Below are 22,145 nucleotides of genomic sequence, written 5' to 3' on the forward strand. Positions count from 1 at the left end.
CAACCGTTTGGAGTCCACTGAAGTGAACTAATCCTTTAAGATATTTTAGTTGAAATCCGATGGCTCAGTGAGGCCTGCATAGCCAGCAATGACATTTCCTCTCTCAAGATCCATTAATGTACTAAAAACATATTTAAATCAGTTCATGTGAGTACAGTGGTTCAATATTAATATTATAAAGCCATGAGAATATTTTTGGTGCGCCAAAAGAACAAAATAACGACTTATTTAGTGATAGCCGATTTCAAAACACTGCTTCAGGAAGATTCGGAGCGTAATGAATCAGCGTGTCGAATCAGCGGTTCGAATCATGATTCGGATCGCGTGTCAATCCGCCAAATGGCTGAAATCATGTGACTTTCGTGCTCTGAACTGCTGATTTGATGCAAAAGATTCATAATGCTCCGAAGCTTCCTGAAACAGTGTTTTGAAATCGGCCATCACTATATAAGTCGTTATTTTGTTTTTTTGGCGCACCAAAAATATTCTCGTCGCTTTATAATATTAATATTGAACCACTGTACTCACATGAACTGCATTTATATATGTTTTTAGTACATTAATGGATCTTGAGAGAGGAAATGTCATTGCTGGCTATGCAGGCCTCACTGAGCCATCAGATTTCATCAAAAATATCTTAATTTGCGTTCTGAAGATGAACGAAGGTCTTAGGGGTGTGGAACGATATGAAGGTGAGTAATTAATGACATTATTTTCATTTTTGGGTGAACTAACCCTTTAAAAAGAAAATTTACATTTATGAATGTAATATTTGGCTAACAAAAAAAAAACAAGGTTTATAAAATAAATATCATTTTTCTTCACATTCATGAAAGCCGAAAATTACATTTCTGTATGTACATTTAAATTTTGGATACATTTTAGTAAATTTAATAAACTGATAAAAATGAGTTTTTCATCTTTTTAAAGCGCGGATGACGAAGGTTCAATGACGTGGTCTTTGCGATGTTGGCATTTGAATCGTCAAACTTTATGTGCTCGCGCACGGGAGCACGCCCGGGTTCAGTAGACGTGTCAGCTACGGAAGTGGAGCCGCAGAATCACACAGGCAAAATCCCTTCCTGACGGGGGATGATTTTAGGATTTAAATAACGTAAATTGATCTACATCTTCACACATAACGCATTCCTGTTCAGTTATTAGTGTCAGTGGAAATGTTGACCAAATTCGAGACAAAGTCGGCCCGAGTGAAAGGTAAGATATCTGCTCAGGCTAACTTCACTTGACTGCTGTTTAATGTAATGATTGCGGTTCTCTTTATGTACGTTTGTCTGATTCGAATATATAATCTCTGTAGAATATAATCCACTGTCTTTTTCAGCAAAAAATCAATTTAAATCGTGCAGAATACTGTATGTCATTCGGCGTTAGCACAGCGCTAGTTTTTGTTAGCCGTTCAGACTGCAGTAAATATCCTCTGATGTTTCAGTATTATTGTTTTGTTGACATTATCTTGACCTGATTATTATTTGTAAAGTAATAATCTGGGTTTAATTAATGTCAATATGATTGTTCTCATAAGTCATACTCTCTTAATGTAAACAAATAGCTGAATTGACTGTTGTGTTTTTCTGTAGGACTGAGTTTCCACCCGAAACGGCCCTGGATTCTCGCTAGTCTGCACAACGGTGTCATCCAGCTGTGGGACTATCGCATGTGCACTCTTATCGACAAGTTTGACGAGCATGATGGTATGAAAACAGCCGAACAATGATTTAACAGTCATTTATTCTTCTGCAGTCTCATGATGATGTGAATTCATTCAGGTCCAGTCAGAGGGATTGACTTCCATAAGCAGCAGCCGCTGTTTGTGTCAGGAGGAGATGACTACAAGATCAAGGTTTGCTTTCTTCATTCTCAAAACTGATGTTTAAAGGGGAGAAAAATTAAAATTATCCCATGATTTACTCACCCTCAAGCCATCCTAGGTGACTTTCTTCTTTCAGCCAAACACAATCAGAGTTATATTAAAAATATCCTGGCTCTTCCAATGGGAGAGGATGAGATTTTGAAGTCCAAAAAAGTGCATCCATCCATCATAAAACGTACTCTACGCAGCTCCAGGGGGTTAAAGGGTTAGTTCACCCAAAAATGAAAATTCTGTCATTTATTACTCACCCTCATGCCGTTCCACACCTGTAAGACCTTCGTTAATCTTCAGAATGCAAATTAAGATATTTTTGTTGAAATCCGATGGCTTAGTGAGGCCTCCATAGCCAGCAATGACATTTCCTCTCTCAAGATCCATTAATGTACTAAAAACATATTTAAATCAGTTCATGTGAGTACAGTGGCTCAATATTAATATTATAAAGCGACGAGAATATTTTTGGTGTGCCAAAAAAAAAAAAAAAATAACGATTTATTTAGTGATGGCCAATTTCAAAACTTATTCATGTTCTTCATGTCTCCACCTGGCTATTGCTGCTTTATAGCTTCGGAGTAGGTTAGAGTTTTTCATAACGCTTCACAATACAATAGTTAACATGAACTAACAATGAAAATACTTCTAAAGCATTTGTTACATTTAGTGTATGTTTTAACATTAGTTAATGCACCTGCGCAAACATGAACTTACAATGAACAGTTGTATTTTTATTAACAAAGATTAGTAATTGTTAGTTAATTTTAATGCATTAACTAATGGGACGTTATTGTAAAGTGTTACTGAATTGTTTTGATTTGCTGACAGTTATTTGACTTTGATTATTAGGTGTGGAACTACAAGCTGCGTCGGTGTCTTTTCACTCTTCTTGGACATCTTGACTACATTCGTACCACATTCTTCCATCATGTGAGCCCTATTAACTTTATAATGCTCTTTAATAATTATTTCAGTAATGTTAATTTAATAAATGCCACAAGAGACTAACTTCTAGCTATCTTTTTCAGGAGTATCCCTGGATCCTGAGTGCCTCAGATGATCAGACCATTCGCATTTGGAACTGGCAGTCCAGAACATGTGTCTGGTGAGTGTTTATAAAGGTCATGAACTAGTGAATGTGCACAAGTAATCAAGAATTTTAATTCATTAAATTATTAGGATATTGAAGTTAGCTTATTTTGGAATGATTGTTAATGATGTAACTTTTGCGAATAAAACCAAAAAATATATTTCATGTACAAAAATGCTCACAAATTGTCAAAGCATTTTTTCTGACCTGAGCAACACTGTTCTTACCTTTACCTGAGTGAAACTGAGTTGTCGTCTGTGCTGTCTTTTCTCTGTAGTGTGCTGACGGGGCATAATCACTATGTGATGTGCGCTCAGTTCCATCCCTCTGAGGACCTGGTGGTGTCGGCCAGCCTGGATCAGACTGTGCGCGTGTGGGATATTTCCGGTGAGGAGGCTTGGGACAGGATTGAGTGTTTTGGGAAGGCTGGGGAGGTGGGAATAGAGAGAGGGGATGGAGGAAGATAGAGGCTTTCTCTTCCTCATGTCCTCTCTCTACAGTGTGTACAGAACAAAACTCTGTGGGCTTGAAGCAAAAATACCTCTCACACTAATGCATCAAGCATTTGTCTAGTGATTTCAATAATCAATTTTGTTATTTTTGGGTAGATTGAAGGGATAGTTCACCCAAAAATGAAGATTCAGTCATCATTTACTCACCCTCAAGTTGTTCCAAACCTGTATGAATTTCTTTTTTCTGCTGAACACAGTTTTGAAGAACGTTGGCAATCAAACAGATGATGAGCCCCATTGATTTCCATAGTATGGGAGAAAAATACTATGGAAGTCAATGGGGTCCATCAATGGTTTTGTTACCCATATTCTTCAATATAATTTCTTTTGTGTTCAGCCGAAGAAAGAAACTAGAAACAGGTTTGGAACAACTTGAGGGTGAGTAAATGATTACTGAATTTTCATTTTTGGGTGAACTATCCTTTTAAATACTGATATGATGTTTACATGGAAGAACAATTAATTAAACACTTAAAGGCAAAAAAGTCTTATTTAAGAAAAGGTGCATGTGAGAGGTGTTTTTTTTTTTTGAGGTTCTGCATGTTTTAATGTTGTTGTCAATGTCTGTGTCCTTTGCTTTCATTGCTGATCCTCTTTCTTGCTCATTAACCTTAAAAACCACTGCTGTCTGCACTGACCGAGAACAAAAACTCATTCCACTATACAATCTAAATTCTTGCTCTCTGCCTTTTTTCCCTTCGCATAATATATATTATTAAGTTGCTGCATGGATAATACAAATACATGCAATATAATTGTATGAAAGATTGAAAACTAAAAATTCTTCTTGAATTCTCTTTAATTTAACACCATGGTTCTCAGCCTGTTTCATCCCAAAGTCCCCCATTGTCCATATCAATATTTGAAGCCCCCATGACTTTACCAGTCATTCATGATTTACTGGATTAAGAACCAAGATTTAAAAAAAAAAATATTTAAAGGGTGACATAAATAGAAAAAAAAAGTACTTTATTTTATGGTGACAGTTACACGTTACTGCATGTACTCTGTATAGTATTTAGTGATGGGAAACCAAGGCTTTCATCAAATTGTGCCGAAAAACATTTAATTACTCAAAGCTTTTCAACACCGTGCACACCAACGACACCTTGTGGTCAAAAGGTGGAAAAACTGCCTTTGTGTCCTATAGATCCAGCCATTTTTTTTATTTACATTTAATAAATCAGTTTGTGCTATGAAAAACATAAAAGCAATAAAAATAATTAGTAAAATAAATGCTCTTTCACGTGTTGAATTAACTTGTGTATTGTAGTATTGTACGGTAGTGTTATTGTAACTTTTATGTATCTGCTTCAGTCAACACATGCAGCTTTATTCACATAACCTTTTGCCTTAGTCCTAAACCTGAGTTCATGTAGGCATATATGATCAAAATAAATGAAGTGGAGATTATTGTGAAATGCTCAGTTGAAGTGCTTCTGAACTGAGGATTATTACTTGAATACGCCCAAAATCTAAACATGAATATTTATTCACATTCTGATTTATTTTTTATCAAAGAAGTGAATGACACTTAACCTGCGCAAGGGGTTTGGCCTATTTTTGAATCAGAATACTATGCTGTCACATGGTTGTGTGCGAAAACAAAGCTTCGGACGTCACAGATCAAGTGGTTACAGCAAAACAAATCAAGCTCTGATACAGTGCTTCACTGTGAGATGTTTCGTTTTTTTACAATCTTCGAAGCCTCTGTGTCAAACGTCACATCACTAATAGTAATAACAGTAAATTATGCTTAATTAGAAGTAACTAACCCTAACCTTAACTCTATAGTAAGTACATGCAGTTACTGAGTGATTATTTGTGTAAGTATAATGTAACTGTCACCTTAAAATAAAGTGTAACCAGAAAATACCCATTGGAGTTTTACAGTTTTATTATATAGATTTTATTTATATAGATAAAACATTAATTTTGTTTAGACAAATTAAATAAGAAATATCTTGATTTTTAGTTGTTTTAGCTTATTTTAATACTTGTTTTGTTTTGTAATTCATCTTGGAAGTTTGCTGAGGCCCCCTGGTTGAGAACCACAGATTTAACATCTTTTGAATTAAGTCTTATCAAACCATAAACTTTTTACATGTACAGGACCCTAGTTCATATCTTTCTTGATGGCATTTGTTATCCATAGATAATGTTAAAGGATTAGTTCACTTCAGAATTAAACACCAAGATGTTTGTCTTTCTTCAGTCGAAAAGAAATTAAGGTTTTTAAGGAAAAATTCCAGGGTTTTTCTCCATATAGTGGACTTCAACAGTTACCGACGGATTAAAGGTCCAAATTGCAGTTTCAGTGCAGCTTCAAAGATCCCAAACGAGGAATGAGTCTTATCTAGCAAAAGGATCGGTCATTTTCTAAATAAATAAATAAGTATTTACTTCTTTAACCACAAATACTCATCTTGCACTGCTCTGCGATGCGGCACACATTATGTAATCACGTTGGAAAGGTCATGTGTGACATAGGCGGCAGTACAGAGCAAGTGTTTACAAAGAGAACGTGCAAAGACCAACTCAAATGGTCTTTACAAAAAAAAAATAAAAGTAAAATTCTGTCAAAATAATTTGAAGTTGGACTCGGGAGGTATTTCTTCTACCGCGGTACTTCTGCCTATGCCACACGTGACCTTTCCAACATGATTGCGTAATGTGTGGTGCATCACAGAGCGGTGCAAGATGAGCATTTGTGGTTAAAAAGTAAAAAAAAAAAAATTATGTTTGAAAATGACCGACCGTTTCACTAGATAAGACCCTTATTCCTCGCCTGGGATCATGTAGAGCCTTTTGAAGCTGCACTGAAACTGCAATTTAGACCTTCAACCCGCTGGTAACCGTTGAAGTCCACTAAATCCTGGAATGTTTTCCTCAAAAACCGACTGAAGAAAGAAACACATAAACATCTTGGATGACATGGGGGTGAGTAAATTATCAGAACATTTTAATTCTGAACTAATCCTTTAATGGTTAAAGACCAAGTTGATGCATCTATGCCAATGCACCTTTTAGATCAGTAACATGACCGTAGCTCTGTCATTTAATCATTAAATGGCTCTTAACACAACACGAATGCATGATTGAAGCACATTACAATGTGCAATAACAAACGCATGACTTAACTGGAGTCTTCCTCACTCCTCTAACATCCAGCGCCCCTCCAGAGATCATTTTGACACGTTCCACCACCATCGATCCACCAGTCAGTTCCATCCCTGCTCACTTCCTGTACATGCCCCTCTGGAAACATCCACATCTGTACATTGGTTTCTAGTGCAGCTTTTGTTGGACTTTTATTCATTTAGCAGACATCTGGAGTGCTGAGATTTCAGACACGCGTTCTGCTCTCCTTTTTCTTTTCTCTGCGTCCTGACCTGAGTTAAGCCAATCATCTCCCTGTCATTGATTTACATTCATCCCACCCAATCTGAAGTGATCACAATTAAACTACTCTCTTTTGATTGATTGTTGTCTTTGCTGTTAGTCTGTTACTTTGCTTCCTTAACTCAGGTTTAGACCTCATGGAGGACATATGTTGTGTTTGTGTTCTCGAGCACCAGCGAATGTTTAGCAGCCCAACAAAATGTTTGTGTGTTTGCTGTCACATATCATGCGTCTTTGAGTAGCAGTTTTAATGTTGTTCCTCTCTTTTCCCTCCCCGGTATGTGGGTGTTCCTGTGTAATTTGTATCGGGTCCCCTGTGTGTGTCGGACTATAAATGTTGCTTCCAGGTCTGAGAAAGAAGAACTTGTCTCCGGGTGCTGTGGACACAGAGGTGCGCGGCATCTCTGGTGTCGACCTGTTTGGGGCGTCTGATGCTGTAGTGAAACATGTTCTGGAGGTAAGAATGTGGTTGACGTGGTCTTCTTGGTGCTGATTGGGGTTGAATGAATTTTGTTGTTTGCTTGAAAGAAAGTTTGCGTTCTCTTGCTCTGGTCTCAGGGTCACGATCGAGGCGTAAACTGGGCAGCCTTCCATCCCAGCATGCCTCTCATTGTGTCAGGAGCAGATGACCGCCAGGTCAAGATCTGGAGGATGAACGGTACGTGTTCTTGTAAGGAAAAATGTGTCATTGTTCTGATTTGAAAAATGACATTGTAAAATGTAAAATATTTTATCCTGTTCCAAAACCTAGTGAACTATCTTGCAGTCTACTGCTTATAAAGACAGTTGCAAGGCAGCATCCTAACTTTCATGGTCCCTCATAACAGGGTTTCCGCAATTCCTTAAAAGTCTTAGATGTCTTAAACGGTATAACAGAAGTCTGAATTATTTCAAGAGGTATTTTAATCAATGAATACCATGCCAAGCGATTGCTTATGAGATATCTACTGTTTATTTAGTTGTGCATGTTGTTGTAGGTGGTTGTAAGAGTTCATATTTTATTCCCCTCATCTTTTTGAATGAGCTGCCAGTAGTAGTTCAAAGTAAAATCTTGTGAATTCTCTCTGGGCCGCTCTGTCTAACACTAAGAACATTTTTTTTTTTAACACATTCATTGTTACACATTTGTTTAAACACATTATTGTTGTATCAACAAAATCCAATATCAATCTAGAGCTGCACGATTCTGGATAAAATGAGAATCACAATTTTTTTTGGTTTAAAATAGAGATCACGATTCTCCTACGATTTATAGAGATTCTGACAAAATATGAATTGCTGGAAAAATGTTTAAAAATGGGTTTGAATGAATTCAGTGACTCATTAATAAATACTTGTTTCATTACTGGATGAATCAGTGTTTTTGAACGAATCTTTTGAATGAATGATTCAATGACAAATACATATTTAACAGTCACTTGTCGCCAAGTAGTGACGTAAGATGTAATTGATACAACCGTTATTTGAAGCTCCCAAGTTAGTTTCAAAAGGTGGTTTGCTCTATTTTGATCACTGTCGTAGACATCAGTGTTTATATCCTAACTTTAAACTTTTATCTCGGTACTTCTGTGATAATTTGAATATTTGTATTATCAATAAATATATATTAGTGTTGTCAAAAATATCGATACTGAAATATCTGAAACTGTTCCAATGCTCATTTCCTGCAGTATCGATACACCGATACCAGCTGCGTGTTCTCGCTCTCTCTCTTCTCTCCGACGGCGAATTGACACACACCCGCCTCCTCTCACTCGCTCGTCTCATTTGCTCCGATTGAATAGTGCTTGTATTGCGCATAATTTTACCAATGCCCATATTTCGCGCTCACACCAAAAGCGTGTGCACCACTGATCTATATAAGTGGTGTGCACATAAAGCCACCTCTCAAACAGCTCGCAAGTACCAAACTGACTTATTGTTTTGGCTTATTGCACTTCAAATACACACAAAAGTGTCAAAATGTGCATCTTGGCGAGTATCCAGGTAAAAAGGGTCAGTTTTGGAGCATAAATAGTTGAAAGCACATGTTGTGTAACGGTATATTGGATCAGTGCATATGATCTTAAAGTGACAGCAGCCTAATATTCCTGCTGCTGTCTGTCATGTTAATCAAAGAATAAAAGGGAGACAAAATCACTGCTCTAGACTGAATTTTTGTAACTTTAATTGTAAGCATTAATCTGCATTTAATTTTTACAATGAAGACTATCCAGTTTTATTTTATATTAGATTGCTTTACATTTTATTTGATTTCTGTAGTATTTCTTACCTGAATACTACTGCAGTGTTTATTTCATTTGTCTCTTTTTTTTTTATATATATATATATATATATATATATATATATATATATATATATATATATATATATATATATATATATATATATATATATATATATATACTGTGCTACCCACACATAGACTTCACTTGGGCGGGCAGCCCTGGTATAATAACAGCCGCCCAAGTATATTTGGAGACACATTTTTGCTTTTATTTTTTTATCCTCTTATACTTTTATATCTGCCCAATATAATGAAACCATCCGCGATCGATTTAACTAATCGTTTCGTACCTTCTCGTTATGTGTGCGTCAGAACTGTTTACTCCCGCTAGCATTCCCACGGGCGCTGCATTTTGCAAAGTCACAAGAGGGCGCTGTTGCACGTTCTACAAGCTCGCGCAACAGCGCTTCAGACTCTATGTTCAGACTGCTTCAAAGTGATTCTCAATCAATGTAAAGCGCAGATTTATGCCAAGCGATTGCTAATGAACTCAAGTTGATGAATTATTACAATGTCTACTTCATAGCCTTTATATAAAATGTTTTATACGGTTGTTTTATAATCTGATGGATCAGCCTACAATAGTATAGACATTTCAAAATAAGAGTCCCGGTGTATTGCGGGCTTGTTTATAATTAAAAGTCACACGCTAAGTTTTTTCTTTCTCTTTTGGGCAGTATTGGTATTTTAGTTGCATAATAAATTATATTTAATTTGATTTCCATTTAATTCATAGTAAATTATTGTAGTCTCCCCCACAGGAAGAAAAGACTAAGAACATTCATTATATAAATTTTACTATTAAAATCTGTGTCCCATTCACTGAGAGAGACACTATATGACAGCAAGGAGAACATAGGAAAAGGTGAACCATTTAAATGCTGTAAGTTTGTATATATATATATATATATATATATATATATATATATATATATATATATATATATATATATATATATATATATATATATATATATATATATAATATTAGAGAGGGAGAGAGAGATTTTAAATATATATATTTAAAATGAATAAAACATGAATAATTAGAAATGACAAAAATGTACTTTTTATTTACTTGAATGAATTATCCCACCTTCTAGAGTCCAAAGCATGGGAGTTGGACACCTGTCGGGGACACTACAACAATGTGTCCTGTGCAGTGTTTCACCCTCGTCAGGAGCTCATCCTGTCCAACTCTGAGGACAAGAGCATCCGTGTGTGGGACATGTCCAAGAGGACAGGCGTCCAGACCTTTCGCAGAGATCATGACCGTTTCTGGGTGCTGGGGGCTCACCCCAACCTCAACCTGTTTGCTGCTGGTAGGTTACTATTAATAATAGACAAGTGGTTTTTGGTGATGACATGATATGCATTGATGTGTTATTCTGTAACTTCTCAGGTCATGACAGTGGGATGCTGGTGTTTAAGCTGGAAAGAGAACGCCCAGCTTACGCCGTGTATGGTAACATGCTGTACTATGTGAAAGATCGCTTCCTGCGTCAACTCGACTTCAACAGCAGTAAGGACACGGCTGTCATGCAGCTACGCAGGTTTGTGAATTTTACTGTCTATTCTTCTTTGAGATTGATTACCTTAAATGTGCAGCTACAACATCAGTTGAACTGTTTCTTTTATATTCACAGTGGATCCAAATTCCCAGTGTTCAGCATGTCCTACAACCCTGCAGAAAATGCTGTGTTGTTGTGCACTGTGAGTACTGTAGACTCTTATCAGTCTGCTCAGTTAAATCAAGATACATTTTTTTTTATTTGTGCATTTCTTCCTCTTTCCCCTCCAGAGAGCTACTAACCTGGAAAACAGCACGTATGATCTCTACTCCATTCCCAGGGAGAGCGACTCCCAGAATCCTGATGGTAACATTTTATCTTTTCTCTTTAGAAGTCCTTAATCTGATGTGCAAAATGTAAGTGTTCACTTCTTCTGCATGTTTTCAGCTCCTGAGGGAAAGCGCTCCTCTGGTCTGACTGCAGTTTGGGTGGCCAGGAACCGGTTTGCCGTACTTGACCGCATGCACTCAGTAAGTGAATCAGGAAACAAAAAAGTGTACTGCAGTATTGACGTATTTTTGTAGGCCAACCCAAAAGTTAGCAACACCCTGGATCCCTCAAAAAAAAAAAAAAAAAAAAAGATTTTTCCATTGGCTTTTGGATTATTGCAGAAAATTCACTCTGAAAAGTTTGATTCTTGCATGTTTTGTTCATCACAATAATCTTCACAAATGAACACAACTTTTATGAATTTTGAAGCCTAAATACAACTGCCAGAAGTAAAAAGCTAAATCTAGGCTATAAATGAACTACACCACCATTGCATGACTTTGACCACCATTAAGCCGACTCTTTCAGGCTTTAATAATAAATTGTGAAAATATCTTAAGCTTGTGTAAACCACAGTACTTACTTCAGTTATTTAACCAAAAAACCCATTGACTTGCCCTCAGGATGATGGAACTGGAAGTGCTAAAACGCTAACTCTTTTCAGGGATTTGTCCTACAAAAATCTCTACAGCACTTTAAAGTATTGAATAAAGGTATTATGACCATGTACTCATTTACAAATCTCAAGGATCACCCTCACTCTTATCCCACCACAGCTTCTGATTAAGAACCTGAAGAACGAGATTGTGAAGAAGGTCCAGGTGCCAAGCTGTGAGGAGATCTTTTATGCTGGAACTGGGTCACTGCTGCTGCGTGATGCTGATGGAGTCACGCTGTTTGACGTGCAGCAGAAGCGCTCTCTTGCCACGGTCAAAATTGCTAAAGTCAAATATGTGGTGTGGAGCTCAGATGCCAACCATGTGGCCCTGCTGGCCAAACACGGTACTGCAAACTCAATAATTGCTTGTATATGCTTAAAGGCACAATATGTAGTTTTTCACCACTAGAGGTCGCTTGTTCAAAACAAAGGCTTAGCTTGATGATGCCTTGATTTCGCGGGATCATGGGAGGTGTTGTCTTCACGTGGATGAGCTAATGTATTAAAGATATATTAACATTACTGTAGTATGAAGCAGGCTGTGGCTGAAAGTCGTTGGAGCAGAACGAGGCCACTGTAGTGATTGCTAAGGAGAGACAAGAGCGACACATGCCTCTAAAGCAGTGGAGCTTTTGTTTTGCCACAGCCGCCACTTCCACTTCTTCTCATGAGTATGTGGGGCAACGCAGCTCTGTTTATCATATTAGATACATTTGTGTGTTGAAAGTTGTTATAATGCTACTCTGTGCGTTCGCTCGGCAGCTGCTATGAAACACTTGTTGCACACTGCAGTAAGATAGATCGATATTAGGCATGGTAAAACATGGTGGTAAATCAAGAAAACGAGATTTAAACAATTAGACTTACAGTGTTGAGCTATACAACATGATTAGTTTTCTGTCGATGAATGCGTCCACACAGTTGCTCACCTGCCTAATAAAACACATAGGCCTGGTATCACAGACAGGGCTTAGACTAAGCCAGGATTAGGCCTTAGTTCAATAAGGGTATTTAAATAGCTTTTGTAAACATACCCGCGAAAAAACATTACTAGTGTGCATCTTGAGACAAAACAATGGCATGGACATATTTTAAGATATGTCAGTACAAGTTTAGTTAAAACAGCTCAAACATGCATTTTAGTCTGGGACTAGCTTAAGCCTTGTCTGTAAAACTGAGGGATAATATATTAAAGCATCTTTGGCGTTTCCATGGTTTCTACAAAATAAAACCGCAAATTGAGGATAATGCGGGTGTGATGTCATTGATAGGCTACGCGCGGTTCGTGTCCTGGTTAAAATTGCTTATTTTCTGGATTTAAACATTCTTGGAAACGTGGGATAATGTAAGTACTAGGGCTGTCAAAATAACGCGTTAATTTTCGATTAATTAATCTGAGAAAAAATAACGCGTTAAAAAAAATAACGCAGATTAGTCCATTCCGTATTGACCTTTGAACCTGGAGCCGTTCTTCAAAGTAAGCACCGTCTTCGCACTCTCTCTACCTCACACATAATAATCTAAATCAACTGACACAATGCTAAAAGTTCGTAAGACCGAATCCATGTTTCACGAGGCGCATTCGGAGAATGTTTTTCCTGAATAACCGCTGGGTGTGAATAGCGCTCAAAAGAACGTCACCTCATCTTCTCTGACAGGCGCCCTGCACGTGCAGCTGACATAAACCACACTTTCAGTAAACAAAAAGAAAATCCTATCCAGTGGTGAAGTGTTTTCTGTGTTGACAAATCTTTTGCGATGTCCTAATAAAAGTCGCGATTCGCACGCAACGCGTCAACGTCCGCTAATGTCCAATTCGCGACCAAATGACTCATTTGAACAGATTCATTTTAATGAATCATGACAACAACTGATCTGTCCACACGGTCTATAATGAATCATTTACTCGAACAACTCTGAAATGAGAAAATAAGTGTGCTTACCCCATTTAGCAAGAGTGGTTAGTAAAATTAGCCTTAATAATCCGCAATATTTTCAGGTTATTTAAATGACAATGTGTAGTAAATTAGGCCTACCTATAGTTTAGACTGGAGTGAGGTGAAACCAGAACAAAGCAAGTTGTTGTTAGCTAGGTGCATTCAATTGTACATGGTAGAAAATTATATTATTAGTTAATATAACTTCTAAATGCTACTTTTTAATACTTTTCAGGTTTAGCAAAACAGCATATTCTCTTACAAAGCTATAAAATCACTTTTTTTTTTTTTTTTTTGCAAAGAGGGCAAGAAAGAATTACAGTGAGAGTGACGGGTACTTTATTGTCAGGATCAGGCTCGCAGATCACATGGGTAGGGCACTTTTTACTGTTTGTGTGGATGACCATGTCTGTCACCACCGAAGACCATTTTTGACACAGGAAAAACCCTGCATTGATTCATTTGAATTGAAATATTTAATACTTTCACAGCAAAAATTATGTATGCGATTAATTTAGATTACTTAATCACAGAGTATGTAATTAATTAGATTAAAATTTTTAATCGATTGACAGCCATAATAAGTACACAAGTCAACAAAATATATAACACTGTCACTGTTCTAGTGGTTTGGGATATTTTAATCCAAAAATCTTACATATTGTGCCTTTAAGCATATTGTTTTTGCAATCAAAAATCCGCAACCTTAAGGGTTGTACAAGCATTTTTGCCTTGTGTCAAACAAAATAATCCCACATCATATAACACACATTTGACCCTCTGCTCTTGCTTTTTCAGCCATCATGATCTGCAACAAGAAGTTAGAGAGTCTGTGTAACATCCATGAGAACATCAGAGTGAAGAGTGGCGCCTGGGCCGAAAACGAAGTCTTCATCTACACCACCTCCAACCACATCAAATATGCTCTCACCTCTGGGTACTGCTCCAATAGCCTGACACGCAACTCTTTCTAATTAGAAAACCATACTGTTTTTGCCTAACATGATAATGGCATGTTATTCATATTAAAAATTTTTTCACACAGCGATCATGGTATAATCCGCACATTGGATCTACCCATCTACGTGACGAGAGTCAGGGGCAACAGTGTGTACTGCCTGGATCGGGAGTGCAGACCACGAGTGCTAACCATTGACCCCACTGAGTACCGTTTTAAACTGGCTCTGGTCAATCGCAAATATGAGGAGGTTAGTGCGTATTTTCAGCAACGAGACTTGCGTCTTGGGTGTTTTGTTTTATTTCGCTTGTATTAAATATTATTTTTAAATACCACACATAAAAATGCCTATTACCTGACAGATATCCCTGAAACAGGGCTTTTGTTTCTTTTTTATTTCTTTATTTTTATTTAGTCAAGAACTCTCTGCGTATCAGTCATTTTGCACGTTCGGATTTGCCTTTTAATGACTTTTTCTACCCAACACCCTCAGGTTCTTCATATGGTGCGTAATGCTAAACTGGTCGGGCAGTCCATCATTGCCTACCTACAGAAGAAAGGCTACCCAGAGGTGGCGCTGCACTTCGTCAAAGATGAGAAGACCCGTTTCAGCCTGGCACTGGAGTGTGGAAACATTGAGGTATGCAGGAGTGATGTTTATAGAGGTTGAAGGCTTCAACACTTTTACCTGAACAGGTGTTCATTCTTGATTTGTTTGTTCCTGCAGGTGGCGCTGGAGGCTGCAAAAGCCCTGGATGAGCGAAGCTGCTGGGAGCGCCTCGGCGAGGCTGCACTTCTACAGGGCCATCACCAGGTGGTGGAGATGTGCTACCAGAGAACCAAGAACTTCGACAAGCTCACCTTCCTGTACCTCATCACTGGCAACCTGGCCAAGCTCAGGAAGATGATGAAGATTGGTGAGTGATGAGGAAATAGTCTGATCATTAATAATAATTTTATCATTACTCCAGTCTTCAGTGTCACATGATCCTTCAGAAATCATTCTAATATACTAATTTGCTGCTGAAGAAATAGGGCTGGACGATTATGGCCTAAAATCAAAACCTCGATTAATTGAACATTTTACCTCGATTACGATTAATGAACGATTATTTTATTTCTGATTTTTTTTGTTTTGTTTTTTTTTTGCCCTCATAGTTCACTGACAAGGTTTGTACTGTAAATAGCCTATGATTGACTATTAAGGTTGGATTTTTTTTTTTCCTGTTGAAAGAGTGATCTGACATCATAGCTCACTATCAGCAGTTATTTCATCTATGGTTTGTAACATTTCTTACAGGTTTCTGCTCGTTGTAAATCAGATAAAGATAAATTAGCACAGTACCAGTAGTGATTGCGTTTGTGAATTAGTCATACCGTCTCTCTATTAATTGTGAAGCTGTGGGTTGTAAATAGTTCCTTCAAAAGTAGAAAAAATAGATGCTATAACTTTTGAGTTTCTAAGCTATTTTAGTGATAAATCACAGGACAGCGCTGACAACAAGTTTCTGCGTTCCTCTGTGTGCGCGCGATCTTCACGTTTTGCGCAGCTGTTTGTATGAGTGTTCATGCCACATGCAGCTGCGCGAGCGCGGCATAGATATATGTATATATCGCGGTAGCTCGATATAATAATACACATCCGATGGTCCAATCGCTTGAATGTCCAAACCATAAAACAAATACAACTGACAAAGTTTAGTCAAGACGCAAGGCTCACCGCTCGCGCGCCATCACTATGTGTTGAACCGGCGTTCACCTCCGTGTTTTGCTTTTATGCCACTGACTGGACTGGGCGGAGTCACGTGGCTACACACGCAGTTATGTTTTTAAGGGGGAAGTTATTAACAGGATTAAAAAATCGAAATAACCGACATGGGAAAATTACGTCGGTTAGAGGTTCTGAATTTCGGTTTCAATTACTTTTCGATTAATCGTCCAGCCCTATGAAGAAACAATTCTCACTATTGTCAATGTTGAAAACAGTTTTTTGTTGAATAGAAAGTTCAAAGAACATAATTTATTTGAAATTAAATCTTTTGATACATTATTAATGTCTTTAACTTAATCAATTCAAAGCATCCTTGCTGAATATAGGTGTCAACTTCTTTCCAGACCTTTGAATAATGGTATATTTATTCCTGTGGATTGTTTGAATGATGTTTATGATTTGTTACAGCCGAGATACGGAAGGACATGAGTGGACACTATCAAGGTGCTCTTTACCTGGGTGACGTCAGCGAGCGTGTGCGGATCCTGAAGAACTGTGGACAGAGTGAGTGCTGTCGCATTTTCACTCACATGATTGTTTAAATGCCATTTATTTAATGAAAATGACATCTGTATCACATTCATTCTCAGAGTCTCTGGCTTACCTGACTGCTGCCACTCATGGGATGGATGAGGAAGCTGAAGCCCTGAAGGAGACCTTTGACCTGGAAAAAGAAATGGTATGATCAATTCATTACTAACAGAGATGCACATATTCATAGATGAACAGAATGATTGAGTAGTGGGTTCATGTGCAGGTGCCAGAGGTAGACCCCAATGCTCAACTGTTGCAGCCGCCACCTCCCATCAACCCCTTAGACACCAACTGGCCTCTGCTAACCGTCTCCAAGGGCTTCTTCGAGGGAGCCATTGCTGCCAAAGGTGACGGACTGTTTTGTGATGCTCATACTGGCTTCAAATTTTTGAAGAATAATAACGTGAATGTTTGAATAGGACGAGCAGGGCAGATGGTTGCTGACCTGGACATGGATGCTCCAGGAGCAGAAGGCTGGGGAGAAGATGCAGAGCTTCATCTGGATGATGGTATTTACTGTAGTATTTTATAGTAAAACACTATAATGCAATAAGACAGTATTTTTGAAGGAAGAACCCAAACCCAACTGTTCACAGCAAGGACTATAAATATAAAGTTTTAATAATCCTTCTAAGTTCATACCAAAGCTATAATAACAACACAATCTAGCTATCGTTCTTAGGCCCAGTTTACACTAAATACAGGTTTTAATGGCTCTATTGCCCCCCGGATTAGTTCACTTCAGAATTCATATTTCCTGATCATTTACTCACCCCCATATCATCCAAGATGTTCATGTCTTTCTTTCTTCAGTCGAAAAGAAATTAAGGTTTTGAGGAAAACATTCCAGGATTTTTCTCCATATAGTGGATTTCAAGTTACCAGCGGGTTGAAGGTCCAAATTGCAGTTTCAGTGCAGCTTGAAAGAGCTCTACATGATCCCAGACAAGGAATAAGGGTCTTATCTAGTGAAACAGTTGGTCATTTTCTAAAAAAAAAAATACAATTTTATATACTTATTAACCACAAATGCTCATCTTGCACTGATCTGCGATGCGCCACGTATTACGTAATCACATTAAAAAGGTTGCATGTAATGCAACCCGCCCAAATGAATCAGGACAGAAGTGGTTGAAAGTGAATAAAAGAGACGGATTCAAACACCAGGTGTAAACGGGAATGTGTCTCCCTCGTCTACTTGTGATCTGATCGACCAAAACGCACCAGGTTTAAACGGGGCCTTAGTGTGAAAAAGACTAAGAATAGCATGGAGATTTGGGCTTCCTATAGCAACCACCCAGAACACTTTAGCAATCTCATAGCAACACCCTGACAGCCACTTACACCCACTGTCTTGCAATCGAAACACTCATCCATCATGCTCTCCTCAGATGGATTCATGGATGCTCAAGAGGGACTGGGTGATGACGGAGTTATTGGGAAAGATGAGGGAGGAGGATGGGAAGTTGAAGAAGATCTGGACCTCCCGCCCGAACTGGTAAGTCTTGTGTAAAACTGAAATAAAAATCACTTCTGTCTGTAAATGAAACTGGACTCATACAGAATCTGAAGTAACCTCATCTTGTTGTCTTTCCCTTAACCAATAGGATGTACCTTCTGTTGGCGGAGGTGGTGCAGAGGGCGACGGTTTCTTTGTGCCGCCTACCAAGGGCACAAGCCCCACCCAGATGTGGTGCAACAACTCTCAGCTGGCTGTGGATCACATGTTGGCTGGCTCTTTTGAGACTGCTATGAGGGTAAAGGGATCTCATGAAATGGATTAGGGCTGCACGATTTTTTTGGGGAAAAAATTATTACTGTGTGTTTTTTATATATATATATATATATATATATATATATATATATATATATATATATATATATATATATATATATATATATATATATATATATATATATATATATATATATATTTTTTTTTTTACTATCTATATATATATATATATATATATATATATATATATATATATATATATATATATATATATATATATGTAATATTTCTTATTTTATACAAAAAGCCTCTAAGTGCCATCTGAAATTTTCTAAAATGAGCATTTTTATTAAGCTTGTATGTTTAGTTTCAGTAATTTCATTCTAATGGCAATTAATAAGTCCTTTTTTATTGCCATTAGAGTGAAATTACGGAATAAAAATACATTTTAATAAATAAAAATATTAAGCAAAATAAGAAATATTTCTATATTATAAAATAAGAAATATTACTTATAGCAATAGTAATATTTACAGTACATCAGTAAAATTACAATACTGATATTTATGTAATATAATATATAATTATATTTATTTATCTTAATTCTTAATTTCTTCAGTTTAAATATGTTAAACCATCAAGCTTCTATTCTGTCCTGCTACTTTGAAATGTATGTCCATTTTCCTGATGTATTTTTGAAGGGTTTTGAGGCAGGAAGTGATGGGCCTGAACTACAAAACGGAAATGTACCAGAATTTTCTCTAATGCATTTCATTCTCTTATCAACAGTTACTTCATGACCAAGTTGGTGTGGTTCAGTTTGGACCCTATAAGCAGCTGTTCCTGCAAACTCTGTCTCGTGGCCGCACCTGTTACCTGGGCCTGCCGTCTCTGCCCTGCTTGCACAGTTACCCCCAGAGGAACTGGAAGGACAGCGGGGCTAAAGGGGGTCTGCCAGCGGTGGGCCTGCGTCTCGCTGATCTCATTTCACGCCTGCAGCAGTGCTATCAGCTGACCACAGCAGGGCGCTTTGAAGATGCGGTCGATCGCTTCAGAGCCATTCTCCTCTCCGTACCACTGCTTGTAGTTGACAACAAACAAGAGATCGCAGAGGTGAGTTTTGATTCAGTGTGAGTTGTTGTATCATGTTTTTTTGTTTTTTTGAGTGCTAAACTTCCTCTTTACTTCACTCAGGCACAGCAGCTGATCACTATCTGTAGGGAGTATATTGTTGGCCTCACCATGGAAACAGAGAGGAAGAAACTTCCTAAAGACACTCTCGATCAACAAAAAAGACTTTGTGAGGTAGGTGCCTTTCTGTTAAAACATTAAAATATATATATATTTAAGATTGTATTAATGAATATTTAACATTTCATCTTTTCGTGTGTTCAGATGGCAGCATATTTCACACACTGCAGTCTGCAGCCGGTCCACATGGTGTTGGTATTGAGAACGGCTCTCAATCTTTTCTTCAAACTGCGTAACTTCAAAACAGCAGCAGGTTTTGCTCGCCGTTTGCTTGAGCTGGGCCCCAAACCAGAAGTGGCACAACAGGTAAACAAATAATCATGCATTTTGTTCCCTATATCCCATAACCTACACATGTACAGTAGGGCAGTTTTGCTTACATTAAAGGTTATTTGTGTGCAAAAACAACTAAATTTATTGGTATGTGTGCGATAAGTTGTGTTGGTGTTAAAAAGCTTAAATGGACGTTTTTAATTAGTTCTTTTCTTTTTTGTCATATCTGTCAGAGCACTTGATTTGTGTTAAAAAAAAAAAAAAGTAAAAAAAAATTAATGCTTGATTTGTAATTTTAAATCATGACAAAATATTATTTAATAATAATATATTTAAACCATCTTGTTGTCCTCTTGATAGTGTGCCGAGGACCCCTAGTGAGAACCACTGATGCAAAATATACCCATAATATCAAAAGGAAAATGATAGGAATGTTTTTCAAGCCTTTAATCTCAGTTCTAAAATGTTAAAATGTGAGGATTGGATTGTATGATCCACAAAGATATTATTATTAGGGTAATTAAAGGGATAGTTCACTCAAAAATTAAACTTGTCCCATGATTTACTCACCCTCAAGCCATCCTAGGTGTATATGACTTTCGTCTTTGAGCCAAACACAATCAGAGTTATATTAAAAAAAAACATTCTGGCTCTTCCAAGCTTTATAATGGGGAAAAAAGCACATCCATCCATCATAAAAATAATCCATACGGCTCAAGTGGGTTAATAAAGGCCTTCTGAAGCGAAGTGATGGGTTTTTGTAAGAAGAAATATCAATTTTTAAAGTTTTATAAACTATAACGGCCATACATGAGTCTAGTTCTGGCAGAAGAGTGACCTCAGACCTGACTCATGATATATTGACAAATGCGGAAGCACAGAGATTAGAGCAAAACAAAACAAGAAGATGGTCATATACATATGCAGAATATATTTTTGGGTGAACTACCACTTTAAGGTAAATGACATTAAACATGCAGTCTTGTCATTTTTCCTCATGTGTACATTATCTGTTTTTCCCTGTCTTTACTTAGACACGAAAGATTCTTGCAGCATGTGAGAAGAGCCTGACAGACGCTCACCAACTGAACTACGACCCCCACAATCCCTTTGACATCTGCGCCGCCTCCTACACGCCCCTGTACCGTGGGCGGCCAGTAGAGAAATGTCCCCTGTCAGGAGCCTGCTACTGCCCCAAATACAAAGGAGAGGTCTGCAGGGTCACACAGGTCAGTTCAAAGCCTTTGTAATGTCAGTGTTTATTGAAGGGAGAAAGTCTGGCATTGTCAGTATGTATGAAATCAACTGTACTTTTCTCATTGTTCAATGGTTTATCTGATCATTTGGTGCTATGAAGTGAAGAATCTGTTTCATTGGCGCTCTCTCTCCTGTTTTCTAGGTAACCGAGATTGGTAAAGATGTGATTGGATTGCGCGTCAGCCCGCTGCAGTTCCGTTGAACATGCATCGCATAAGCATTGGATATGCTTTTCTCTTACATGTACTTTTCCTTTATAAGATGAAGTAATGAAAGCTTTGAGATCAGAGAATTCTAGAAAATACCGTATGTGACTAGCCTCCTCCTTTCTATTATATATCCGAGGTCTCTACAGTCTGTATGCTTGCGTTTCATTAATCTAAATAACTAACTGTACATCTGTGACCCTGTCAATCAGTGCAAAATAAGTTTTCTTTCCTGTGAAACTATTAAATATTGAAATAAAGTTCTGGTGAACAAATGTTTGAACACGTTTTTTTCTTCTCCACTATGTAGGGTTGTTTTTGTTAACTAAAACCATCAAATAAAATTACTTGAAATAAAATAACTGAAATAAAATTTATTAAATAAAATATAAAAAACATTAGCAAAAACTTAGAATTTCTCATTTATGTTAAAGTACTAAAATAACCAAAACTGTATAGACATTAAAAAAAACAAAAACAAATGACCGAAACATTAAAATTAAAGTAAAAACTAAATCTAATTCAAAATATTAACAAAAACTATAGTA

The 22,145-nt window shown here is 37.4% G+C and overlaps 1 protein-coding gene across 1 annotated transcript; it reads left to right on the top strand.

Moving 5' to 3' along the window:
• The first annotated feature begins 993 nt into the window (after positions 1-993).
• Positions 994-21,872, top strand: copa (COPI coat complex subunit alpha). Its single transcript, XM_048162706.1, has 29 exons — positions 994-1,215; positions 1,599-1,712; positions 1,788-1,861; positions 2,735-2,815; positions 2,914-2,990; positions 3,253-3,362; positions 7,237-7,346; positions 7,448-7,547; positions 10,280-10,498; positions 10,579-10,729; positions 10,823-10,889; positions 10,978-11,053; positions 11,135-11,217; positions 11,794-12,019; positions 14,411-14,549; positions 14,658-14,820; positions 15,064-15,210; positions 15,298-15,487; positions 16,750-16,845; positions 16,932-17,020; positions 17,099-17,222; positions 17,295-17,384; positions 18,267-18,373; positions 18,483-18,632; positions 19,400-19,723; positions 19,805-19,915; positions 20,006-20,167; positions 21,169-21,363; positions 21,534-21,872. Exons 1-29 carry the CDS (start codon positions 1,176-1,178, stop codon positions 21,591-21,593), a joined length of 3,675 nt encoding a protein of 1,224 aa, XP_048018663.1. The 5' UTR covers positions 994-1,175; the 3' UTR covers positions 21,594-21,872.
• Positions 21,873-22,145: the final 273 nt, after the last annotated feature.

The sequence above is a fragment of the Megalobrama amblycephala genome, linkage group LG17, assembly GCF_018812025.1.
Source record: "Megalobrama amblycephala isolate DHTTF-2021 linkage group LG17, ASM1881202v1, whole genome shotgun sequence".
NCBI lineage: Eukaryota > Metazoa > Chordata > Actinopteri > Cypriniformes > Xenocyprididae > Megalobrama > Megalobrama amblycephala.

What these genes read in the sequence shown, in the direction of transcription:
- copa (XM_048162706.1), top strand. Translation starts at nt 1,176, where the DNA reads ATGTTGACCAAATTCGAGACAAAGTCGGCCCGAGTGAAAG. An exon ending in ATGCTGTGTTGTTGTGCACT is followed by an intron (nt 10,890 to 10,977) that starts GTGAGTACTGTA and finishes TTTCCCCTCCAG; the next exon opens with AGAGCTACTAACCTGGAAAA. An exon ending in CTTTTGAGACTGCTATGAGG is followed by an intron (nt 18,633 to 19,399) that starts GTAAAGGGATCT and finishes TCTTATCAACAG; the next exon opens with TTACTTCATGACCAAGTTGG.